This window comes from Triticum aestivum, chromosome 2D (genome assembly GCF_018294505.1).
Source record: "Triticum aestivum cultivar Chinese Spring chromosome 2D, IWGSC CS RefSeq v2.1, whole genome shotgun sequence".
NCBI classification, from domain to species: Eukaryota; Viridiplantae; Streptophyta; class Magnoliopsida; order Poales; family Poaceae; genus Triticum; species Triticum aestivum.
The window spans coordinates 415,086,385-415,113,696 of record NC_057799.1 but is presented as its reverse complement, the minus strand read 5'-3'; the positions used below and the strand labels follow the sequence as shown (position 1 = coordinate 415,113,696).

The 27,312-nt window shown below is 46.9% G+C and overlaps 2 protein-coding genes and 1 non-coding gene across 3 annotated transcripts; 2 read left to right on the top strand and 1 right to left on the bottom strand.

Annotated features, from left to right (window-relative positions):
- Positions 1–4,776: 4,776 nt before the first annotated feature.
- On the top strand, positions 4,777–10,760 carry LOC123053515 (LRR receptor kinase SERK2). Its single transcript, XM_044476981.1, has 11 exons — positions 4,777–5,104; positions 6,356–6,488; positions 6,581–6,652; positions 7,203–7,346; positions 7,792–7,863; positions 7,986–8,057; positions 8,131–8,243; positions 8,369–8,497; positions 8,588–8,929; positions 9,452–9,846; positions 10,137–10,760. The coding sequence occupies exons 1-11, from the start codon at positions 5,005–5,007 to the stop codon at positions 10,446–10,448; spliced, it is 1,884 nt and encodes a 627-aa protein (XP_044332916.1). The 5' UTR covers positions 4,777–5,004; the 3' UTR covers positions 10,449–10,760.
- A 114-nt stretch (positions 10,761–10,874) lies between these two features.
- On the bottom strand, positions 10,875–11,824 carry LOC123053517 (protein EPIDERMAL PATTERNING FACTOR 2-like). The gene is made up of 2 exons (XM_044476982.1): positions 11,485–11,824; positions 10,875–11,363 (listed from the first exon to the last, which is right to left on the bottom strand). The coding sequence occupies exons 1-2, from the start codon at positions 11,588–11,590 to the stop codon at positions 11,026–11,028; spliced, it is 444 nt and encodes a 147-aa protein (XP_044332917.1). The 5' UTR covers positions 11,591–11,824; the 3' UTR covers positions 10,875–11,025.
- Positions 11,825–13,025: 1,201 nt separating this feature from the next.
- On the top strand, positions 13,026–13,097 carry TRNAW-CCA (transfer RNA tryptophan (anticodon CCA)). Its single transcript has one exon. It is a non-coding gene; the product is annotated as a tRNA-Trp (tRNA).
- The last annotated feature ends 14,215 nt before the right edge of the window (positions 13,098–27,312 follow it).

The window sequence follows — 27,312 nt, the reverse complement described above, 5'->3', positions numbered from 1 at the left end:
TCTGCTGACCCATCAGACACATCCTCTCCATGAGTCTTCTTGTCTTCCTCTGCTTGGCCTTCATCACCATCTTCAGCATCATCAACATCAATGACAAAATCTATTCCACCACTTGTTCAAAGCCCTCTACAGTAAAACCTAGTAGAAAAAGTTTCTTCTTCATCTCAATCAACCTCTCAAATGGTATCTTAGTAGGATCCCTACAAGCAATTTTCACCCTAACATTCTCAAAGAAGGTCCTAAACATACCATTCCAATCCACATCCGTAAGGACCCCCAAAAGTGAGGCAATTTGAGCAAACACTTTCCATGTGCACCATTTAGGAGGAATCCCCTCAATTAACACCCAAGCTTCAATCAGCTCCCCAAAAGGATCACAAGCACCTTTCCATTCAGTCAAAGTGATATTAACATCTTGTGGAAGAGAGAACCCAGGCAGTTCAATGAGGTCCTCAACTTTCTTCCAAGGGGGAAATCTGACTAAAAAGGTCTTACTGGATAGCCCTCCGATCTGCCAAGGCCATTGCCTAGTCTTGCAAAAAGTTACAGTAAGAACTTCCATCAACTTAGCACAATCCACCTCTCCTTTTAAAATATTGACCACAACACAATTCTGAAAATTTAGCCATTTTGATTCATTAGCTACAGGCACATCCACATGGTAGAAACCAAGTCCCCGAGCTCCACTGCCAAAGAAAACAGCAATCGGTTGCACTTTTGACCACGTTGCATAGTTATTGACGTTGTGATTTTGCTGGCAGATGAAACAAGCCTTTGACGTCACACAATTCCCAACATAATGACCAAGGCCCCCACAGTTGAAGCAGATCATATCTTTGTATCAGGGATCAAGAACTTGTTCCACTTCTACCTCACCAGGTTGGGATGATTGTACCTGGGAGGAACCCACAGTAGAGGTCGTAGATTTGGTTGGCTTGGGCGCAGGGGCTTGTTCCTTAGTGGGCGGAGCAGATGGCTGCTATTGCGCCCAGCGAACGAGCTGGTCCTATGCCCAGACGTCTTGGATTGACCAACAGCAACATTGCCGCTCCCTCCTGCACGGCGATCCGACATCTTTGACCCACGCTTCACCACTTCCGCGAAGGAAAATGAGCCGGGGCCAATTCCTTCTCGAGATACCTTGATGTTCCTGGGTGGTGGATCGAATTGGCGAATCGAGGAAGGAAAGCAATCAATAGCAGTGAACGAATTGTTCTCAACTAGGTCTTTTCGGATCCAACAAAGGAATTTGGATTTTGAGGCGGGCTGAGTGTGTGGATACTAAGGCGTATGGTTGTGACGGCGCGGCGGAGGGGGGGAGGATAAGCCAAAGCTGGCCAAAGTGCTCCTCCACACTTTCTAAGGTTTCCTCTTTACGTAAACGAGTTGCTCTATCCGCTTTCTTACCTAGGACGCGTATTTTGAAAGTGGGTCCAGTCAACGCTGGAGACGAGGGGTAGGAACGGCAACTCGCCGTCGCCCCCATTTTGGTCTTCAAACACGGGTCTAGGGCGAGCCCCTCGCCGGAGATCATCTCCATCGAGGTCTCACCGGCTGTACAAACAACACCATTCCCCTCAGAGTGAACAGTATTGTGAGGGAGAACCCTCGAATCCACAGTCAACACCCCATCCCGAACATGAACAGGCAAATCAAATTGATTCAAATTTTGCCCACGACTTGATATGAAATCCCACAGACGATCCCTCAGTGATGAATTTACACAAATACTATGCATAGCTATCTCACCAGGCCAAGGAGGGGGCTCGATGGGTCGTCGCTGGTCTCGAATCTGTTGGGGTAGCCGATCTATTGGCGGCGGCGGGGCCAGACGATCCTCGGCGAAAGGAACTCCGATGGAATGCTGGCAATCCCTTCCACCGAAGGCGGCCTGATATTGAGCCTTGATGGGTTGGCCGTCCTGAAGTTCGCCCACCGCGCAGCTTGGCGCGGATCCGACGACTCGGCCTCCTGGATTGCCCAGAAGAGGAGCTCCAGATCCGAGCAGCCGTCGTCTCCGATGAAGCGCGCGTGCTCGACGAAGTTCACGTGGCGAATGATGTGTAGATGGATGTCCCCCCACTCGTCCCGGTCGGGGAAACGCTCCAGCACCACCCGGCGCATCTCGATGCGAGCCTTCGGTGAGTTCGGGTCGATCTCGGGCAGCGGCGCCGCTGGAGGAGGTGGGAGCGCCAGTGGCTCCGCTACTCGTGTCGCCGGCGCAAGCCGGCGGATCCGAATCCCGCGGCGACGCGCTCCATCCATGCGTATTCTCAGGTGGGGATTTGGGGCGGGGAGAGCTCGTCGAGGTGCGGGGATGGGTGGAAGGTCGGGTAATAACTCGCTCTAATGTCGCATCAGTCGCGTCGCCCGAGGAAGGAGAGGGAGAGGGAGAGGGAGCCATCCTCTGTTCGCTTCCCCTCAAATTACAATTTTGTTTGCAAAAAATACATTAGAAAATACATTTTGTCATATGGACGTATATTGGATGTGTGCAAATTTTCATTAGAAAATACATTTTGTTGACAATGATTCATTAGAAAATACATTGACACGTAACGTGCAGAAAAATGACAAAATGACGAGTTTGAAAACAGGGAAGTGTGCGCACGGTTCACTGTATAAATCAACGAATCTCACTTTTTTTGTGCCTTGCTAATCAACGTGTTTCTCTTGAAAATTTACGCACCTGTACCAGTATAGTCAATGTGGAATTGTTTTTGGACTTTTTTAGAACTTTGAAATGCGAATTTTGAATGTTTGAAATAGAGGTAATAGCACCCCAGATCCACAAACTTGCACAAAATGTGATGTTTTAGTTCAAAACTTGCAAAATGTTACGGAGGACTCCCATAACTTAACACCATATGTGATGTTTTGGTCCACAGTGAATCACAGCGTGACAAGTGACAGTCCAGAGGGTGGACCGGTCAGCTCTGGCAATTTTGCACAAAGGCCCCTGCCGTTTACTTGATTCAACCCGCACTGAAGCATCAACATTGCCAGAGCTACAGTGCGGGTTGAATCAATTTTGCACAAAGTCCAGAGGGTGGAATTTTCTGTGGCCCAATCAGTAATTTGGAGTACTAGAATCCTTCAGGGGAAGTTCTTGATTATGTTGATGCTACAGTGCGGGTTGAATCAAGTAAACGGCAGGGGCCTTTGTGCAAAATTGCCAGAGCTAACCGGTCCACCCTTTGGACTGCCACTTGTCATGCTGTGATTCGCTGTGGACCAAAACATCACATAGGGTGTTAAGTTGTGGGAGTCCTCAGTAACATTTTGCAAGTTTTGGACTAAAACACGTTGTGTGCAAGTTTGTGGATCTGGGTGCTATTACCTCCTTGAAATAAAGGGCTGCAAAGAGCCGGAGCACTAAAATGCCGCAATCGCTTTCAGCACCACTTTCCTTTTTTTTTTCCTCGGAAAGACATGAACCTTTTGGAACCTAGAACCGCAGAGTGTGCAGTGAATCTATCTCCAACCTAGACTCTATACGCCTACAGCCACAGGCCACAGCCTTACTGCATGCAGCTTCCGCACACGTCTGGTCTAGAAGCATAGGCTGAACATGAAGAAACAGCTAATCGTGCCCTAGACCATCGCATCTCAGGCGTGCCATTTGGACAGCAGGAGCAGTCGAGCACGACCTTCCGGCACCACTGTCGTTTTCGTATGCCACCGGACACAGTTGAATTTTCCGAGTGACTTTTCATATTCCCACGCCTTTTCTGATCAAACTTGCCGACTCCACTACGACACAAACACCCATCGTATTCGTACGTACTTGGCCGGTCCGACGACACCACGCACAGTATCCACCCGTTTTCTTCCTTCATCATCGCATGTCAAAAACACAAAATGCAGACGCGCGCGCCAATCCCCATTTCCTTTTCGCGAACAGTGGCATCGCAGGCTCGCAGTCAAGTCTCCTCCCCCTCCGGAGGCCGGAGCCGTTCCAGACCCCCACTCTACGACTCGTCTACACCACGCACCTAGAGGGAGGGACGGGGTAGACCGTAGACCAGCGCGGTCCACACTTTGACTGGAAAATACGGGATCCGACCTGGCCCGCCGCGGCCCGTGGGCCCCACGTCCGTAGCAACGGGGAGGAGCGGATCGCCTGCTGCCGTCTCGAGCAGCGAACGGCGTCCAGCCGCTGTCACCCCGCCGCGTGACGGCCTCCTACTGGCCTACTCCGGCGGGACCCCCGAACGGCACCGCACCGGATCCCCCGTTCACGAGGGTGGAATTTTGACTGCGCCCTTCAGCTGGCGTCCTGCCACTGCCAGCGCCGGCCCCCCCGGTGGCCGCGAGCCGGGCGCGGTGGTGCGTGGACGCGCCGTACTGCTCCGAGCCGTTTCGGCACAGCACTTACCCTGCCCCGCTCTCCCGCCGCAAAACCCGTGCTACGTGGCCGCCTCGGTTACTCGTGGTCGAAACCGCCGCGGGTTCAGTTATTTATTCGTGAATGATTGATTGATATCTGGTGACGGGCGTACGAGGACAGCGTCCAGGGAAGCCCCGCGCTCCCGCGTCACGCCGGCGTCACCGCCCATCCCTCCTGCTACGCTTCCGCCTCCCACTAACCCCCACCACCCTCGGTGGAAAACGACATCCACCGTAGAGAAACGGGCTCCCCTTCACCGACCTGCGTGCCCCACGCGTGCCTTCCCCCACATGACAATGACGCGAGGTGGGCAGCGCGCGGTGGCCCGGCCTTCCGCGAAACAGGCCTCCCTTGCCGATGGAACATTTTAGGTTGGGGCACGGGCAGAGACCAGCAGAAATTTAAAAATCATCTCCAGCTGAAAAATACTCCGCACCGGTAAAAAAATCGCTTCCTCCGTGCTCTGCTCCGTCAGAGAAGAGGGGAGGGTCGAGGCAGAGCTGTCAACGCGGCGGCGGGAGGTAATCGGGGGCCGTCGTGGGCAGCTCACAAGGGCGCCGGAGACCGGGAGCGCGCGTATGCTGCGGCTTTGAGGCGGGCCCACCTGCGCTCGGATGGCTGCGTCGCCGGAGATGCTGCGGAGGCGTTGGTGGGCGGCGGCGGCGGTCTTGTCGGTGGTGCTGGCCGTGAGCCGGGTCTCCGCCAACACAGAGGGTGAGCCACTCCATCAGTTTTCTCAATTTTTCGTTATTTGGCTTCCGCCCTCCTTTCGGGTTCACGAATTGCCTGGTCCATGGGTGAGCTCGCGAGTATATATTTCGGGGGAAGGGAGTAAGCATCTCGCATGTGTTGCTGTACTTGTTAGCAAGTTTCCGCCCATGGGCGTGGACTGAATTTTTTCCTGTTAGTGGAAGGTCTTATAATCTCCGCTTTCCAGCTTTCATGGATTATGTAGGTTCTTTATCACCATGTCTCTCATATTGTGCTACGAATTTGTTCTTTCTTCGGGTTTTTTCTCTATGGCTGATAACTTTGGCCTACTGGCAAATTCACAAAGATAGAATTAGCTTCCACTGTGCTTGCCCCAACTACGGTTTAAAATAAAAAAAAAACAATTTCCCCGTCTGAAGTAACGCCAAGTCTGTAATTTGGCTTATGCTTAAACTGGTTTTCTGGAAGTGCATGTTATGGCTCTACAAGTTTCATTATTCACGACAGTATTTGTTTGTAGAGACCACCACCGCACATATTTCTTCTGTTTGAGCCTTTCGTGAAGATAATCTTGCCTTTTTCACTTAGATTTCCATATCTTTGGGCTTTAACTGAACTAGTAGAATTTTATTGTCTGAAGGGACAACTAGTATTCTTCTTGTGTAAGAATCAAAATAGTGATATCGTTCTGTCTATGGTCATAATAATTTGCTTTGCATTATTTTAGTAATGCCTGGCTCCTACACGAACTGTACATAACAAAGATGTACCTGTTGTATGAATGTGTAGGTACTATTTGGGTCAATGAACAAAAATGTATTTGCTTTACCTTTGGTTTTTACTATATGTTGACCCCTATACTAGAGTAACTGCTTGGTTCAAGGAATTGAAGCTAAATATGAGGACCACATTTATTCTTGCAAAAAAGGGGGCAGTGCGCATCTTTGGATGCACAGGCCTAAAGAGATGTTCTCTTCCATAATCTAAAAATAAATCATGTTAAACACACATGAATTATCTGTTTTTATATTGGCATTCACACATTTATCTGTACTTTAGATATTGATTAGTAGGCTATGCTAAATTTTGCATAGCTTTTTGGACAAAATGGGAGCTGTATATTTGTATGCATAATGTGGTGGCGAAGTAACTGTTAAATTTCTGCACATAAGATTATTGGGAGAATATCTGTATATTATGACTAGGCATGTATAATATTGCTGATACCTGATCATATTGTACTTCCATTGGTAGGTGATGCTCTGTACAGTCTGCGTCAAAGCCTTAAAGATGCTAACAATGTGCTGCAGAGTTGGGATCCCACTCTGGTTAATCCATGCACATGGTTCCATGTTACTTGTAACACTGACAACAGTGTAATCAGAGTGTAAGTTTTGATAGATTTTTCTCCAATTTACACTTGCTAAAAGTTATACAGGTGATCTTTTGTGTGTCGACTGTAACCTTTTATTGTTGCAGTGATCTTGGAAACGCACAACTGTCAGGTGCATTGGTGTCCCAACTTGGACAGTTGAAAAATCTACAATATTTGTAAGTTTAACGTTCTAGCCTTCCGAGAATTATTTTTATAGTTATATGGCGCAGTAGTTGCATCTGTGTATGTTTTCGTAAGCTTGGTGCATGAACTTCAGTAATCTACATACATAACTTGGGTTTGCAGAACATAGCTGTGCTGAGTACTGATGACAAAATGTGTAATTATGTTCAATAAAATCTGTCCTGCAATAAAATGAGTACATGACTTGGGTTTGCAGAACATAGCTGTGCTGAGTACTGATGACAAAATGAGTAATCTACATACCTGAACTGCTTTGGTTTTCAATAAATCTGTAATCATGTTCCAATTGTACTATTCTAGGATGTTTAGAGTGGCTACTACATGTGCTTTGTTCTCCTACAGATTTTGGAAGTGATGTTTGTGAGATTTCTGCTGAGATCCTACATTGTGTAGTTTTATAGTTTTCTCATTATTTCTGTGCCTTCTATTCTTTGTCAATCATTTATGGTACCTTTTACAAGTTTGGCGCTCTCATTATGTATGCCTTGAAACTTTTAGTGAAATTTCACTGTTACATGACAGGGAGCTGTACAGCAACAATATAAGTGGGACAATACCTTTGGAACTCGGGAACTTGACAAACCTGGTCAGTTTGGATCTGTACCTGAACAAATTCACTGGCGGTATTCCAGACACATTGGGGCAACTCTTAAAGTTGCGATTCCTGTAAGAATATACCTTTTTACTCCTTTCAAAACGAATATAATTGTCAATTCCATGTGCCCTGTTTTTCTGGTTCAGACCGCCACATTTCTTTGACATGTGCCCCACCCTTACCAAAAAAAAAACCATAATAGGAACTCCGCACAGAACCACAATAAAGATGCATCATGGCACATGCATGCATTTGTACGAGCTTTTCTTCCCAGAAGTCCTCTTAGATTTGCATGTCTTATTGAATGATAAGGTGTTCTTGTAGTTTTCTTCTTTCATATGACCATATCCAGTTAGGTATCTAGTTACAACGGAGGGTAAATCTATTGTGTAGTTCTTTTCTTGTGGCTTTAATGCTTTTCTGTAGGCCTGCTGGTTCGAATGATTATTTTCTAGCCCTGCTTGTTGGAATGATTCTAATATACTTCTTTCTGGGAATGTCTACTTGGAATAACAGCCGTCTTAACAACAACAGTCTTTCTGGTCAAATTCCACAATCCTTGACCAATATTAGCACCCTCCAAGTTCTGTAAGTTATCTGTTCTACTATTCATAGTTCATATTCTATATGTATCTTAAGGATATGCTGTGGGCATGGTAACAAACATGCAAACCAGTACATTATAACAAATGCATCTGACAATCTCACAGGGATCTATCAAACAACAATCTCTCCGGAGCGGTTCCTTCAACTGGCTCGTTTTCACTCTTTACCCCTATAAGGTATTCTTTCTGGTTGAAATTCGGGTGCTTACTGCATCTTGTGAGGATGATGACTTTTAACTTATTGTCACAGTTTTGGTAATAATCCAAATCTTTGTGGCCCGGGTACTACGAAACCATGTCCTGGGGCACCTCCTTTTTCTCCACCGCCTCCATTCAATCCTCCAACACCACCCGCGGCACAAGGTGAATTTTGTTAAATTCTGTGGCACTGCGGCGATTCTTCTTGAAATGGACAATCCTTGAAACTCTCAAATTATCTGTATGATCGTATTTAACATGTGCTTGCTGGAATAATTCAATTCCGCTAGGTGACCCTAAAACCGGAGCAATTGCTGGAGGTGTTGCTGCGGGTGCTGCATTGATATTTGCTGTTCCTGCAATTGGATTTGCACTGTGGCGGCGACGTAAACCTGAAGAGCATTTCTTTGATGTCCCTGGTCTGTATTATATATATATATATATAGCATGCTTTGATGTCCCAGGTCATGTTATTCAATTCGTTTATCTGTACTTTTGTTTATTTTCAGCTGAGGAGGATCCAGAAGTGCACCTTGGCCAGCTGAAGAGGTTCTCACTAAGGGAGCTTCAAGTTGCTAGCGATAACTTCAGCAATAAGAACATTCTAGGAAGAGGTGGCTTTGGAAAGGTGTACAAGGGGAGACTGACGGATGGTACATTGGTAGCAGTTAAAAGATTAAAAGAAGAACGTACTCCTGGTGGCGAACTCCAATTCCAAACAGAAGTCGAAATGATTAGTATGGCAGTGCATAGGAACCTGCTTCGTCTCCGTGGATTCTGCATGACACCTACAGAACGGCTACTAGTCTATCCATACATGGCTAATGGTAGCGTTGCATCACGTTTGCGAGGTACCTACTCTGTTGTACTAATTCTTCTAGACTCTTTTTACATTTCTGTACATTTTTTACCAACTGTAGGCCTAGTTGTCTCTTTCTCTGATACTGTCAAAGCTTGACTTTAAACTGTTTAGTTGCTTCATCTGCATCACTTTGACACATGGGACATGATGAGATCAATGCAGCATTGCACTTAGCATGTCTCTAGTATTTAGTCTATAAAAAAGAAGAAACCAGAAAACGACTCTGAGCTTCATTATGTACTCACTTTTGCAAATCCAACTGACATGGGCTGCTACCTGGACTGCACTAAATTCTGATCCTAAAATTTAATCGATCAATAAGTTCGTGTCACCCATATGTACAACCTGTGAATGTGATCAGAAGCAATATAACTTTTACGGCAATTGAAATAACTAAACTTTACTTTATGTACTACTTATAGAGCATTTTTAGTTAATTCAGTTATGATATATGGTACCTCCGGTACATGATTAGCGATTTCAGTTTTGACTTATGGTACTTGATTTTTAGAGCGAGGGCCAAATGAGCCGGCTCTTGAATGGGAAAAGAGAACTCGGATTGCACTGGGATCTGCCAGAGGACTGTCTTACTTGCATGATCACTGTGATCCCAAGATCATTCATCGTGATGTCAAAGCCGCAAACATTCTCTTGGATGAAGACTTTGAGGCGGTTGTGGGTGACTTTGGACTGGCCAAGCTTATGGACTACAAGGACACTCATGTAACCACAGCCGTCCGTGGAACGATCGGGCATATTGCTCCCGAGTACCTATCCACCGGAAAGTCCTCCGAGAAGACGGATGTTTTCGGTTACGGCATCATGCTTCTGGAGCTTATCACTGGGCAGAGGGCATTCGACCTCGCACGTCTTGCAAACGACGACGATGTCATGCTGCTTGACTGGGTAAGTTCTCCTCTATCATTGGTTCATTGAACATACATATCATGAGCAGCGATGCAACTCTAGTTTTGTTTGCATCGTGCATCTTAGCTGTCTGCCAGTTCTGGTTTGAGGGCTAGAGCAAACCGTTTCTCATTATTGGTTCAGTGTCCTATAGCATGCATGATGAGTGAGTAAACAAGCTGACTGACACTTGGCGTCCCTCCCATGTGTGATGTGTCATCCATGATTGAGAGGAGGCTAGCGTGAGAAGTGAAAAGTAATGCCGAGAATTGTGCGTGGCGTGGGTGCAGGTGAAAGGGCTGCTGAAAGAGAAGAAGGTGGAGATGCTGGTGGACCCGGACCTGCAGAGCGTGTACGTGGAGCACGAGGTGGAGGCGCTGATCCAGGTGGCGCTGCTGTGCACGCAGGGGTCGCCGATGGACCGGCCCAAGATGTCGGAGGTGGTGAGGATGCTGGAGGGCGACGGGCTGGCGGAGCGCTGGGAGGAGTGGCAGAAGGTGGAGGTGGTCCGGCAGGAGGCGGAGCTGGCCCCGCGAAACAACGACTGGATCGTCGACTCCACCTACAACCTCCGGGCGGTGGAGCTCTCCGGCCCGAGGTAACAACAGGAAAAAAGAACAAAACAAAATGGTCCTCGTCGACGAGCTCCGGCTAGTAGTGCCTCGTTGCAGAATTTTTAGCTCTCTTTTGTACATGATGACCGACAGATAGCTGGTCCCTTTAATTAGTGTCAAATTTGGAAGGGGAAATGTCAGCAGCAGTTCCCAGTTGCAGGCTGCTCTTGACTGCAACTCATTGTTGTGGTGGCTAATGCTACTCCTGAATCCTGATGTATTGTACTTGTACGAATCCTGATGTATTGTACTTGTACGTGCACTACACTTCGTCCGTGCTAAGGCTAAATCCTTGTAATATTAGTAGTAGTAAAGCAAAACTCTGCCGAGCTACCGGCCGATAGCTATTCTATCGACCGCTAACCCGTGATCAGTCATCGTCTACTTGTTGTCTTCAAAAGAAGAGATTCATATGTCGCGGCACATTAACTTTTACATACTTACAACACTCGAGGAACCTACGATCCACAAGCATCACGCCAACACCAAACAAGAGCAAAATCACAAGGCTAGCTAAACGGTAAAAGTAGTGGCGCGACCGGGGTACGTTGCAGAGCACGGCGAGCTAGAGGGTGGGGACGCGGAAGAACCTGCCGCGGCACATGCAGCGGTAGGCGATGGGGCACGACTCGGAGGCCTCGGCGCACCGGAAGCTGACCATGACCCGCTTGCACGGGGCGCACGCCCCGCACGCGTGCGCGCAGTCCGGCAGCCGCGACCCCGTCACCGCTCGCTCCTTGAGCGTCGTCATCCCTTGTTCCTCCTCCCTCTCCCCCGTCGCCTGGCCCCGCTTCTCCTGATGGGACGGTGGTGCCGCCTGCCCTCCGTCGTCGTCGTCGTCCCGGCATGCGGTTCCGGACGGCGTCGCCTCACCGCCAGGTCGTAGGCCGCGGGCGCCTAAACCTGCATAATGCACGTAACGTGTCAATTGCCACATGCGCCATGTCAGCTGCTGGCAAGTAGCAAGAGTCCTACGCACGCAGTGACGTGTCCACGCGACGCAACGGTCGACTGGCTGGCTTACTTGGTGTGGTTCTGGCACCATGGGTCACGCACGAGCACGATGCCGATGCCATGGCCAGCGCAAGGGCCAGCGCCCACCGAGCTCCCACGCCAGCAGGCCTCCTCATTAACCGGCTCGCACCACAGCTAGCTCGCACGTTATGGTAGAGCCGTACCCGTACGTGAGGGAAGCTAGAGAGCAGACAGCGAGGCTGGGCAAGCTAAGATAGCTAGGCGATGCTCGCGAGCGCTTGCTTATATAGATACACGTACGCACGCTTCAGAGAGGAGACTGATGCGCGTGCAAGGCCAAGCGATCATAAATAACAGTGGATCGGAGTGGAGATACGTCGGCTCACATGGAACCCTTGTGCATGCGTGCAGCCAGCGAACACGAAGAAGACGAGGAGAAGTAGATGTGCCTCATCGATCGACTGCCCGCTACGTATTTATGCCCCTCATCGCCGCGCCGCTGGGCGTCGCAGGCAGGGGCGCAGTTATTGCGCCGCCGCAGAGGAGCAGCTGGGGGAGAGGCCGGCCGAAGGAGGACGACGTCGCTTCCCGTGGACATACTTTATGTTCATAATACTGTAACACTGCTCCGCTGAAACTCTTCTGAAATCCTGAGCGCGATCGATCGGGTACAGAATATATCCGTGTATATTCTGCTCTGCTCTGTTCTGCTGCGCCTCTTTGGTTCGGTTAATGCACTGGTACAACAACTCTGGTCAAGCCGGGCCGGCATCAATGCGGCTGCGAGCTGCTCTCTTGCGCGGTTTAATGGCGCGCATGTAAGCTGCATGCATGCATGCATGGACCGGCTGCCGGCACGCCGACGTGTCTGACGCTGCCAAGCTCTTTGTGGCGTGCGTCTGACACGGCCATGACACTTGTTTCATGTGCATCGTGGGTCTGATACTCTGATGGATGGAATTAGGTTGAGTTCGTGGGGTACGAGCTTCTGGATGAGTGAATAGGCTCTTCGAGCTAAGAACTACTGCGCAGTTCAAGCCTTCGTGTCAAGCGGAAGGGGGCTATGAACTGAAAGTCTGAGACTTGTTGGTTTGGAACCACCTGAGCAGGAGAGTGCCAAGTCTGAAACTTCTCGCGGTGCTTCAGTTAGTATTGAAATCTGTACAGCTTCAGCTAGTTTCTGGAGCAACACCACAGCGGAGGTGTCGGACTAGACTTCGAGGCTGAGATGAATGAAGAGGCAGAGGCATTGTTTGCTCTTCAGTAAAATGGGGCTCACTGAAAGACCTAGGTGGGCTTCATTGTCATCCATCTGTTGCCTGGACACTTTTGTTCTCGCTCTGAAATCTTATGTTGCTCTGCACCTTTTGTAAACCTCAAATCTGCCGCTCGTGTATGAAAAATATTGTACTCTAGAACCTCAAAGCTGTGATAAGAGTGACGGTTGTTGTTCGTGGTGTGATAACAGGCAATGGAACAGATCTTCATCATGCGGCATTATCTTTCCAGAGAGGGAATTTTAGCGGAAGAATAAGGACGAGACCACGTGGTTCCTGAATATGAAAGTAAGTTTACAGCTGTGTACATACCGGATCCGTGGCGCAATGGTAGCGCGTCTGACTCCAGATCAGAAGGTTGCGTGTTCGATTCACGTCGGGTTCAATACCCCGAACATATATAATCCGGTTATATTTTTTTTCTATGTTTCAGTTTTTTTTAGACTGTTTTGTTTATGTTTCAACCATAAAGGATAGTGAAATATATAGTCCAACCATTGTCTGGTCAGATTACAACAGGTGCACTTTCACTTTAAGATAAATAAAGGTCTCACACAATCACGAATAATATAACAATGAAAAGAAAACCATGTATGAACTAATCTCCCTTTCTAATACCCAAAACCGGTGTTTTCAATACTTGAAACTGTAGCGAACCAACCTGTGGTGGTTAGGAGGATAATGATATCCCCAGTTCACCAGGATTCAATTCCTGGTGCTTGCATTTTCTGAATTTATTTCAGGATTTTTGACGACGTGTGTTCGGTGGGAGGAGACGTACGAGACGCCTGTTGTGACTTCATCAACCTTAAAATGATATGCCGGCTCAGTCTCTCGAGGATGCTCATAGGGGTAAGATATGTGTATGTGTTTATAAGGTGAGTGTAGGCGCGTATATATGAACCCCTGTGTTTATACCGTGTTCTAAAAAAATTACTTGAAACTTTCGTACTCGTTCTCTGGTAGACATGTCAGACACCAGGGGCGGGTCACGGGTTGTATGGCCTCGACCTTGTTTCATGCAACATTCTGCTCGATCTGCAATGGGTCAATGCTAGTATGATGTTTTCCATCAAAAGTAAGACTTCTAAAATATTTTCCGTTTGATATAGCACATTGAGCACTTGGTTGAGCTATACAATGGGGGAAATTTGCAGGGGCACACACCTGCCTAGTCGTGTTCGGTCGCACGATTGCCAGGCGATACACAAAATCGTTGGGTTCGAAACGAGGGCACATCAAATTTTAAATTTCAGTTTTTGAAAGTTGCGATTCTTGTCGTTCTTTGTATCAATTTGGTTCTAAATTTAAAATTTGATGTGCCCTAGTTTAGTTTTTTAGTTTTAAATTTTAGTTCCACTTAGTTGTGCCCTTGTTGTGATACAAAGAACGGCAATAATCGCAAGTTTGTGGATTATCGTTCTTTGTATCACACTGTAGCTTTGAAACTTGCGATTCTTATCGTTCTTTGTATCACACTGCAGCTTTGAAACTTGCAAAAATTTAGTTCCACTTAGTTGATCCCTAAGCTCCGCGGCTAGGTTAATTTTAAATTTAACGATGTGCCCTTGTTGCGAATCTGTGATAGAAGGGAAGATAGCTCCACTTAGTTGCATAAAGATCTTTTTAGTTTTAAATTTTAGCAGTTGAAACTTAACGAAGTTTTAAAACTCGTTGAACGTATTAAAATGGGTCTTATTTGGAAGCTCTCATCACCACAAATACAAATATGAGAACAAAATTGTAAATGTTTGATTAAAAACAATACCAAAGGCTGAAAATTAAAAGCCAAAAAGTAAGTGTCGGCGCCCTCGCCCTTACGTGCCACAAATCTCCTCTCCACACAATAGGCCACGACCCATATGCGTGCACGACAACCTCTGTTTTCGAGTCGCTCGACTAGTCGTCGAGTCGCAGTTCCAGGGCCAACTCAGGTTGTCGACTCGACTCATGGGATGAGTCGAGCGACTCGCGTGACTAGTCACGGCTAGTCACGACTAGTTGTTGTTTCTGGGTCGATCGACTCAATTATTTGGGGCCCCCACCTGTCATATGTTTTTTTTACAGTATTTGCTTGCCCATCCCCTCCTGGAAACCTAGATCGAACCATTCTCCCCCACCCCCGCCCCAATCCTCTCCTTGGCAGCCGCCGCCCCTCCCCCCTCCTCCCCTGGCTGCTGCTGCTGGTGGTGTGCTCCTCCACTCCTCCCCTGGTTGCTGCTGTTGATGCTGCTAGTGTGCTCCTCCCCTCCTTCCCTGGTTGTTGCTGCTGTTGTTGCGCACTTGTGCTCCTCCCCTGGCTACTGTTGTTGTTGGTGTGCTCCACTGCTCCTCCCCTGGTAAGTACTATCATAGTATCATGTATCCTCTCTTTTCCTTTTGATCTGATCTAGATCTAGACCTCTAGTACTTCTGCTAGGTAGCTTTGGATCCATTTGGTGAAAAAACAACTAAGTGGAGCTATCTTCCCTTCTATCACAGATTCACAAGTCACAACAAGCACCATTTCCTCCCAGCCAGAGATATCCCAAGTTGTTCAATCAGCTCAAGCTGCAGAAGAAGCTAAAGAACACTATGATCCATTCAAGATCCTAAGATGAGGCCAGCAAGGAGCAAGGATCCATCCTGGAAATATGCATTCTGGCCAGATCTTAACAAGAGGTTGTTGCCGCAATGTAATTTGTGTGGCAAGCATATTACCTCTAGACCTTGCAGGATGAAGAAGCACCTTGCTGGGGGCTATACAATTGTGAGCATGTGCACAAAAAAACCCTGAAATTCGAAAGGAGATGCACGAGTACTTGAGGACTCACTCACACAGTTTCAAAAATCTTGATGGAGATGAAGGTGGTGATGAAGGTGGTGAAGAAGGTGCTGAACAAGAGAAGGGTGAAGCAAGTTCAAAAGCTTCCAACAGCAACACCTCCAAGAAAAGGAAATCAGAGGGGACTACTCATTTGGCGGCACCAGTGGGAAAGAAGCAAGGAAAGTCCATTGAAGATCAGATTCAGAATACACCGGAAGAGGTGGTTGCCGAGAGGCATATGTCAAAGGGCACTCAAAAGACCATGAAGGATTACAACAAGAAGACAAAGGAGCAAAAGGATGATGTAGATAATCATTTAGCCGACCTCTTGTATGAGAACTGCCTTCCACTCAATATTGTCAATTCAAGGAGTTAGGAGATTCTATTGGAATCTATAGGGTAGTATGGTTCTGATTATACATCTCCTCTTATCATCAAGTGAGGGAACAATTGCTTGATAAGGCAAAGATCAAGACCTACAACTTGAGAGGGAAGCATGAAGTTGCATGGAAAGAATATGGTTGCTCACTCATGTCAGATGGCTGGACAAACATGACCGGGCGGCACTTGATCAACTTCCTCGTCAACAATCCCGAAGGTACCGGCCAATGTTTCTTCTGAAACTGTTGATGCAAATATGGTGGCAAAGTTTTTGAGCGAACAAATTGATGCAATTGGCCCTGAATTGGTAGTCCAAGTAGTTAGCGATAATGGATCTAACTACAATGCAGTTGGCAACCTTCTAATGGAGAAGTATCCTACAATATATTGGACACCTTGTGCTGCCCACTGTTTGGATCTTATGCTAGAGGACCCGGGAAGATCAAAGAGTTCAGCCGTTGCATTGCTAAAGCAAAGAGAACAACCAGATTTATTTATTCCCATGGAAAGGTGTTGGGGAACGTAGTAATTTCAAAAAAATTCTTACGCACACGCAAGATCATGGTGATGCATAGCAACGAGAGGGGAGAGTATCGTCTACGTACGCTTGTAGACCGTAACCGGAAGCGTTAGCACAACGCGGTTGATGTAGTCGTACGTCTTCACGATCCGACCGATCCAAGTACCGAACGCACGGCACCTCCGAGTTCAGCACACGTTCAGCTCGATGACGTCCCATGAACTCCGATCCAGCAGAGCTTTGAGGGAGAGTTCCGTCGGCACGACGGCGTGATGACGGTGATGATGATGCTACCGACGCAGGGCTTCGCCTAAGCACCACTACGATATGACCGAGGTGGATTATGATGGAGGGGGGCACCGCACACGGCTGGGAGAGATCAACAGATCAACTTGTGTGTCCTAGGGTGCCCCCTGCCCCCGTATATAAAGGAGCAAGGGGGAGGCCGGCCGGCCCCTGTAGGGCGCGCCAAGAGGAGGAGTCCTCCTCCTCCTAGTAGGAGTAGGACTCCCCTTTCCTACTCCTACTAGGAGGAGGAAAGGAAGGAGGAGAGGGAGAAGGAAGGAGAGGGAGGAAAAGGAGGAAAGGGGGGCCGGCCCCCTAGTCCAATTCAGTTTGGGCTAGGGGGGCCGCGCGCCCTGCCTCCTCTCTTCCACCACTTGGCCCATGAGGCCCATTACTTCTTCCTCGTATTCCCGTAACTCCCTGGTACCCCGAAAAATACCCGAATCACTCGGAACCTTTCCGATGTCCGAATATAGTCGTCCAATATATCAATCTTTACGTCTCGACCATTTCGAGACTCCTCGTCATGTCCGTGATCTCACCCGGGACTCCGAACTACCTTCGGTACATCAAATCACATAAACTCATAATACCGATCGTCACAAAACTTTAAGCGTGCGGACCCTACGGGTTCGAGAACTATGTAGACATGACCGAGACACGTCTCCGGTCAATAATCAACAGCAGAACCTGGATGCTCATATTGGCTCTCACATATTCTACGAAGATCTTTATCGGTCAAACCGCATAACAGCATACGTTGTTCCCTTTGTCATCGGTATGTTACTTGCCCGAGATTCGCTCGTCGGTATCTCAATACCTAGCTCAATCTCATTACCGACAAGTCTCTTTACTCGTTCTGTAATTCATCATCCCACAACTAACTCATTAGTTGCATTGCTTACAAGGCTTATAGTGATGTGCATTACCGAGAGGGCCCAGAGATACCTCTCCGACAATCGGAGTGACAAATCCTAATCTCGATCTATGCCAACTCAACAAGTACCATCGGAGACACCTGTAGAGCACCTTTATAATCACCCAGTTACGTTGTGACGTTTGGTAGCACACAAAGTGTTCCTCCGGTATTCGGGAGTTGCATAATCTTATAGTCATAGGAACATGTATAAGTCATGAAGAAAGCAATAACAACATACTAAACGATCAAGTGCTAAGCTAACGGAATGGGTCAAGTCAATCACATGATTCTCTAATGATGTGATCTCGTTAATCAAATGACAACTCATGTCTATGGCTAGGAAACTTAACCATCTTTGATTCAACGAGCTAGTCAAGTAGAGGCATACTAGTGACACTCTGTTTGTCTATGTATTCACACATGTATCAAGTTTCTGGTTAATACAATTCTAGCATGAATAATAAACATTTATCATGAAATAAGGAAATAAATAATAACTTTATTATTGCCTCTAGGGCATATTTCTTTCAGTCTCCCACTTGCACTAGATTCAATAATCTAGTTCACATCGCCATGTGATTTAACACCAATAGTTCACATCACCATGTGATTAACACCCATAGTTCACATCGTTATGTGACCAACACCCAAAGGGTTTACTAGAGTCAATAATCTAGTTCACATCGCTATGTGATTAACACCCAAAGAGTACTAAGGTGTGATCATGTTTTGCTTGTGAGAGAAGTTTAGTCAACGAGTCTGCAACATTCAGATCCGTATGTATTTTGCAAATTTCTATGTCAACAATGCTCTGCACGGAGCTACTCTAGCTAATTGCTCCCACTTTCAATATGTATCCAGATTGAGACTTAGCGTTATCTGGATCAGTGTCAAAACTTGCATCGACGTAACCCTTTACGACGAACCTTTTGTCACCTCCATAATCGAGAAACATATCCTTATTCCACTAAGGATAATTTTGACCGCTGTCCAGTGATCTACTCCTAGATCACTATTGCACTCCCTTGCTAAACTCAGTGTAGGGTATACAATAGATCTGGTACACAGCATGGCATACTTTATAGAACCTATGGCTGAGGCATAGGGAATGACTTTCATTCTCTTTCTATCTTCTGCCGTGGTCGGGTTTTGAGTCTTACTCAATTTCACACCTTGTAATACAGGCAAGAACTCTTTCTTTGACTGATTCATTTTGAACTTCTTCATAACTTTACCAAGGTATGTGCTTTGTGAAAGTCCAATTAAGCGTCTTGATCTATCTCTATAGATCTTGATGCCCAATATGTAAGCAGCTGCACCGAGGTCTTTCATTGAAAAACTCTTATTCAAGTATCCCTTTATGCTATCCAGAAATTCTATATCATTTCCAATCAACAATATGTCATCTACATATAAGATTAGAAATGCTACAGAGCTCCCACTCACTTTCTTCTAAATACAGGCTTCTCCAAATGTCTGTATAAAACCATATGCTTTGATCACACTATCAAAACGTTTATTCCAACTCCGAGAGGCTTGCACCAGTCCATAAATGGATCGTTGGAGCTTGCACACTTTGTTAGCACCCTTTGGATCGACAAACCTTCTGGTTGCATCATGTACAACACTTCTTTAAGAAATATCCATTTAAGGACTGCAGTTTTATATCCATTTGCCAGATTTCATAAAATATGGCAATTGCTAACATGATTCGGACAGATTTAAGCATCGCTACAGTTGAGAAAATCTCATTGCAGTCAACACCTTGAACTTGTCGAAAAACCTTTTATGACAACTCGAGCTTTGTAGATAGTAACACTACTATTAGTATCCATCTTCCTCTTGAAGATCCATTCATTTAATATGTCTTGCCGACCATCGGGCAAGTCCACCAAAGTCCACACTTTATTCTCATACATGGATCCCATCTCAGATTTCATGGCCCCAAGCCATTTCGCGGAATCTGGGCTCATCATCGCTTCCTCATAGTTCGTAGGTTCATCATGGTCTAGTAACATGACTTCCAGAATAGGATTACCATACCACTCTGGTGTGGATCTTACTCTGGAAGACCTACGAGGTTCGGTAGTAACTTGATCTGGAGCTTTATGATCATCATCATTAGCTTCCTCACTAATTGGTGTAGGAATCACAGGAACTGATTTCTGCGATGAACTACTTTCCAATAAGGGAGCAGGTACAGTTACCTCATCGACTTCTACTTTCCTCCCAATCACTTCTTTCAAGAGAAACTCCTTCTCTAGAAAGGATCCATTCTTAGCAACGAATATCTTGCCTTCGGATCTGTGATAGAAGGTATACCCAACAGTTTCCTTTGGGTATTCTATGAAGACGCACTTCTTCGATTTGGGTTCGAGCTTATCAGGTTGAAGCCTTTTCACATAAGCATCGCAGCCCCAAACTTTAAGAAACGACAACTTTGGTTTCTTGCCAAACCACAGTTCATAAGGCGTCGTCTCAATGGATTTTGATGGTGCCCTATTTAAAGTGAATGCAGCTGTCTCTAATGCATAACCCCAAAATGATAGTGGTAAATCGGTAAGATACATCATAGATTGCACCATATCCAATAAAGTGCAGTTACGACGTTCGGACACACCATTACGTTGTGGTGTTCCATGTGGCATGAGCTGTGAAACTATTCCACATTGTTTTTAAATGAAGGCCAAACTCATAACTCAAATATTCTCCTCTACGATCAGATTGTAGAAACTTTATTTTCTTGTTACGATGATTCTCCACTTCACTCTGAAATTCTTTGAACTTTTCAAATGTTTTAGACTTGTGCTTCATTAAGTAGATATACTCATATCTGCTCAAATCATCTGTGAAGGTCAGAAAATAATGATACCCGCCACGAGCATCAACACTCATTGGACCACATACATCAGTATGTATTATTTCCAAGTCAGTAGCTCGTTCCATTGTTCCGGAGAATGGAGTTTTAGTCATCTTGCCCAAAAGGCACGGTTTGCAAGTATCAAATGATTCATAACCAAGTGATTCCAAAAGTCCATCTTTATGGAGTTTCTTCATGCGCTTTACACCGATATGACCCAAACGACAGTGCCACAGATAAGTTGCACTATCATTATTAACTTTGCATCTTTTGGCATCAATATTATGAATATGTGTATCACTACGATCGAGATCCAACAAACTATTTTCATTGGGTGTATGACCATCGAAGGTTTTATTCATGTAAACAGAACAACAATTATTCTCTGACTTTAAATGAATAACTGTATTGTAATAAACATGATCAAATCATATTCATGCTCAACGCAAACGCCAAATAACATTTATTTAGGTTTAACACTAATCCCGAAAGTATAGGGAGTGTGCGATGATGATTATATCAATCTTGGAACCACTTCCAACACACATCGTCACTTCACCCTCAACTAGTCTCTGTTTATTCTGTAACTCGTGTTTCGAGTTACTGTTTTTTTAGCAACCGAAGAAGTATCAAATACCCAGGGGCTACTATAAAAACTAGTAAGGTACACATAAATAACCTGTATATCAAATATACCCTTGTTCACTTTGCCATCCTTCTTATTCACCAAATATTCAGGGCATTTCCGCTTCTAGTGACCATTTCCTTTGCAGTAGAAGCACTCAGTTTCAGGCTTTAGTCTAGCTTTGGGCTTCTTCACGGAAGTGACAACTTGCTTGCCATTCTACATGAAGTTCCCTTTCTTTCCCTTTGCCCTTTTCTTGAAACTAGTGGTCTTGTTAATCATCAACACTTGATGCTCTTTCTTGATTTCTACCTTCATCGATTTCATCATCATGAAAAGCTTGGGAATCATCCCTTGCATACTATAGTTCATCATGAAGTTCTACTAACTTGGTGATGGTGACTAGAGAATTCTGTCAATTACTATCTTATCTGGAAGATTAACTCCCACTTGATTCAAGCGATTGTAGTACCCAGACAATCTGAGCACATGCTCACTGCTTGAGCTATTCTCCTCCATCTTTTAGCTATAGAACTTGTTGGAGACTTCATATCTCTCAACCCGGGTATTTGCTTGAAATATTAACTTCAACCCCTGGAACATCTCATATGGTCCATGACGTTAAAAACGTCTTTGAAGTGCCGATTCTAAGCCGTTAAGCATGGTGCACTAAACTATCAAGTAGTCATCATATTGAGCTAGCCAAATGTTCATAACCTCTGCATCTGCTCCTGCAATAGGTCTGTCACCTAGCGGTGCATCAAGGACATAATTCTTCTATGCAGCAATGAGGATAAACCTTAGATCACGGACCCAGTCCGCATCGTTGCTACTATCATCTTTCAACTTAGTTTTCTCTAGGAACACATATAAAACATAGGGAAGCAACAACGCGAGCTATTGATCTACAACATTATTTGCAAAATACTATCAGGACTAAGTTCATGATAAATTAAAGTTCAATTAATCATATTACTTAAGAACTCCCACTTAGATAGACATCCCTCTAATCATCTAAGTGATCACGTGATCCAAATCAACTAAACCATGTCCGATCATCACGTGAGATGGAGTTGTTTTCAATGGTGAACATCACTATGTTGATCATATCTACTATATGATTCACGCTCGACCTTTCGGTCTCCAGTGTTCCGAGGCCATATCTGCATATGCTAGGCTCGTCAAGTTTAACCCGAGTATTCTGCGTGTGCAAAACTGGCTTACACCCGTTGTATGTGAACGTAGAGCTTATCACACCCGATCATCACGTGGTGTCTCAGCACGAAGAACTGTCGCAACGGTGCATACTCAGGGAGAACACTTATACCTTGAAATTTTAGTAAGGGATCATCTTATAAAGCTACCGCCGAACTAAGCAAAATAAGATGTATAAAAGATAAACATCACATGCAATCAAAATATGTGACATGATATGGCCATCATAATCTTGTGCCTTTGATCTCCATCTCCAAAGAATCGTCATGATCTCCATCGTCACCGGCATGACACCATGATCTCCATCATCGTGATCTATATCAATGTGTCGTCACATGGTCGTCTCGCCAACTATTGCTCTTGCAACTATTGCTATCGCATAGCGATAAAGTAAAGCAATTATTTGGCGCTTGCATCTTATGCAATAAAGAGACAACCATAAGGCTTCTGTCAGTTGCCGATAACTTCAACAAAACATGATCATCTCATACAACAACTTATATCTCATCATGTCTTGACCATATCACATCACAACATGCCCTGCAAAAACAAGTTAGACGTCCTCTACTTTGTTGTTGCAAGTTTTACGTGGCCACTACGGGCTGAGCAAGAACCGTTCTTACCTACGCATCAAAACCACAACGATATTTCGTCAAGTTAGTGTTGTTTTAACCTTCTCAAGGACCGGGCGTAGTCACACTCGGTTCAACTAAAGTTGGAGAAACTGACACCCGCCAGCCACGTGTGTGCAAAACACATCGGTAGAACCAGTCTCGCGTAAGCGTACGCGTAATGTCGGTCTGGGCCGCTTCATCTAACAATACCGCCGGACCAAAGTATGACATGCTGGTAAGCAGTATGACTTGTATCGCCCACAACTCACTTGTGTTCTACTCGTGCATATAACATCTACGCATAAACCAGGCTTGGATGCCACTGTTGGGGAACGTAGTAATTTCAAAAAATTCCTATGCACACGCAAGATCATGGTGATGCATAGCAACGAGAGGGGAGAGTGTCGTCTACGTACCCTTGTAGACCATAAGCGGAAGCGTTAGCACAACGCGGTTGATGTAGTCGTACGTCTTCACGATCTGACCGATCCAAGTACCGAACGCACGGCACCTCCGAGTTCAGCACACGTTCAGCTCGATGACGTCCCATGAACTCCGATCCAGCAGAGCTTCGAGGGAGAGTTCCGTTAGCACGACGGCGTGATGATGGTGATGATGATGCTACCGACGCAGGGTTTCGCCTAAGCACCGCTACGATATGACCGGGGTGGATTATGGTGGGGGGGGGCACCGCACACGGCTGGGAGAGATCAACAGATCAACTTGTGTGTCCTAGGGTGCCCCCTGTCGGTGTCAAAACCGGCGGATCTCGGGTAGGGGGTCCCGAACTGTGCGTCTAAGGCGGATGGTAACAGGAGGCGGGGGACACGATGTTTACCCAGGTTCGGGCCCTCTCGATGGAGGTAATACCCTACTTACTGCTTGATTGATCTTGATGATATGAGTATTACAAGAGTTGATCTACCACGAGATCGTAGAGGCTAAACCCTAGAAGCTAGCCTATGGTTATGATTGTTGTTGTCCTATGGACTAAATCCTCCGGTTTATATAGACACCGGAGGGGGCTAGGGTTACACAGAGTCGGTTACAAGGGAGGAGATCTACATATCCGAATTGCCAAGCTTGCCTTCCACGCAAAGGAGAGTCTTATCCGGACACGGGACGAAGTCTTGAGTCTTGTATCTTCATAGTCCAACAGTCCGGCTAAAGTATATAGTCTGGCTGTCCGAGGACCCCCTAATCCAGGACTCCCTCAGTAGCCCCTGAACCAGGCTTCAATGACGATGAGTCCGGCGCGCAGATTGTCTTCGGCATTGCAAGGCGGGTTCCTCCTCCGAATACTCCATAGAAGATTTTGAACACAAGGATCGTGTCCGGCTCTGCAAAATAAATTCGACATACCACCGTAGAGAGTATAATATTCCACAAATCTAATCTGCTGACAAGTTTCATAGCGTGACATCACGCCATGGCCCGGTCATTATTCGAACCGTTTTTCCCAGCCTGCCACTGCACGTGTTGCGAGGCGGTTTTATTGGCACGTCTTGTCGAAGCAGAGATCGTGTTCCTCTCATCATGGGATTCTCATCAATACGGGTATGGGTAACCCAATCGTGCCCGCTGGTATGACTCCTCGATTTTAGGCAAGTTCCAAACGGTCACGCGGAGGACGCTTGATATTCACCCTCTTTATAAAGGGGCCAAGGCCTGTCCTTTTCTTCTCGCGCTCGATCCTTCCCTTCCCCCACCTTGAGTTCCAACACCCAAGGCTCAGGTTAAGAGCTTCGGACCCTCAATCATGTCCGGATCCAACCTTCAAGGCCGGTGGATGGCCTCCTCTGTCACAAAGGAGGACATCAAAAAGCTAAGAGAAGCCAGGTATCTGACCGCCGAAATCTCGCACAGGCTGCCTGCTCAAGGGCAGGTCATTCCCACACCCGAACCCAATGAGAGTGTCGTATTTGTTTCCCACTTCCTCCGAGGGCTAGGCTTTTGTCTCGATCCCTTTGTTAGAGGCCTCATGTTCTATTACGGGCTCGATTTCCATGATCTGGCTCCGAATTCCATCCTTCACATCTCGTCGTTCATCGTCGTGTGTGAGGCCTTCCTTCGCGTCGCCCCACACTTCGGCTTATGGCTCAAGACCTTCAATGTGAAGCCGAAGATGATCGATGGGCGACACGCAGAATGCGGAGGTGCCATAATAAGCAAAGGCGCCGGTGCTCCATGGCCAAAGGGTTCTTTCCCGGAGATATCCAACTTATGGCAGCGGGAGTGGTTTTACATCACGCCCCCCCGAAGTACTAAGTGGGCAGCTGCCCCCGCCTTCCGTTCGCCCCCCGCCACAATTGGCGTCATGGGTCAACAAGGGGCTGGACTGGGGGCCAGTTAATGATGTGTCGACATTGCAGAGTCGCATCCGAGATCTCCTCAAGAGAGACGCCGGCCTTGTCAAGGTAATGCAAGTCATGCTAGTTCGTCGGGTCCTGCCATGCCAACATCGACCTCTCCGTATGTGGGAGTTCAACCCGGAAGGACCGCGAACTATTCAGCAATTCTTCGGCATGACACTCGAAGAGATGTATGGATTGTTCTTCGGATCACGAATAAAGTGTCCGGACACCACCGAGGATGCGGGTCTAAACTGCAATCGTCCAGATACCCACGTAAGTAATTCTGCGGCCGAACATGCTGTCTTTTAATTTGTCCCAACATCATTCTGAAAAATCGCTCTTTGACCAGGACTGGATAAAAAAGGCGAAGATGATCAGGTGTTCGGCCCCCCTTCCCGAGGGCTCACCAGATCCTGTACTAGCCAGGATGCTTGAGCTCGCACCTTATCAAGCGCCATCAGGGGAAGATAAAGGGAGAAATAAAGAAGCCGAAAGCGGGCCTCACTCATTACTCATCCAAACCGGGGGAATTAGTGTCTCCGCGAAGGAGGGTAACCGGGGAGAAGAATCTGAAATTCCCTCTCCCCAAGGAAGGAAAAGGACCGCCTCTGAAGACTTAGAAACAAGAGTTTCCAAACGAGGGAAGAAACCTTCACCAAAGGGCCTTGCCCCGGAGGGCATCCTTACCGCACAGTGCCCGCAAGGGGATCAGCCTTCCACCGAGCTGTAAGTGAACAAGAGTACTTTTGGTAAATATATCATGCTTCATCTCCGAGGACAATAACCGAGACGTATGTCTTGCAGTTCGGATCGTAGCCCTTCTCGACAGAGTTCGTCTTCGGGGGATCTTCTTCCGGAGATGATGGAGAGCGAAACGCCTCCCCCTATCTCCCCGCCTCATGAGGCGGACGACCATGAGGTGTCGTCACAGAGGATTTCTCCTGATCCGCCAAGGCCGGAAGGTAACCCTTCGGCCACCCGAAGTCCGGAGGATTCGGCTCCTAAGGAGAGCAACAGAAAGAGTCCGGGACTGGCCGGTGCACAACCGGACGTACTGTTGGGTCTTCTGGAGCAAGCGGCTATCTCAGAGGCGCATCGTACTTTAATGGGTACGGTGGTTGAGAGGATTTCGTCCGCCAAAAGTGGGTCGCATGAAGCTTTTATGAGCTTACTAAAAGGCTTTGAGGTATGCAAAGTAATATATATTTTGACGGTACCGCACACGCTAGGTGTGCCCTATACAGATAGTAGCCCCTAAGACTCTGGTTGCTGTCCTAAAGGCGGCAAACAGAGGATCATAGTCCCAGGTAATGATCATGCTGCTTTCATGTGCAGGCGGCTGAGGGTCCGGTGGCTAGCCGGACTGGTGAGTTTGCCGAACTGAAGCGGCAACTTGATGCGGGAGATGCCGACATCGTGTTTTTAAACAAGCGGCTTGACGAGGCACAGGGTATGTATTCTCCAGTAGTTAACAGATATTAAGAGGAGCATGATGCCAGGGACTGCAGATGGAGCTGCCGCCGTGGAGACCCTTCGGGCGGAGCTTGCCCGAGCCAAGGAACAAGCCAGGAGAAGTGATGCGGCCGCCCTAAAGGCGGTCGAAGAGTTAAGAGCCAAACAGGATGCTCATCGCCAGAGCAAAGATAAAATAGCCAAGATGGCTGTTGAGCTGAAGGATGCCGCCGACCGGTATGAGCTTCTTGAAAAGGAAAGCCAAGCGAAAGCGGCGGACTTGAAGAAGGCCATGGTAGCAACCAAGGAAACTCGCTCTAAAATCAGAGCGGCGAAGGAGGAGCTTCGTCAAGCCGGAGATATCATGGCTGGCAAGCCCTTTTTGTTGCGGACGAAGTTCGGAGATCCGAAGTATGCCCCTCTGGATCAATTATGGAGTGCTGCAGACGCGTACTTGGATTTGGCAACGAGTGCTGCTGATGCGACTGAGTTTTTCAAAGATCAGAAAGATCACGAAGTGGAAAAATTGTTCTGGTCGCAATTCAGTGCTCCAACGCGTCCGCTGCTGT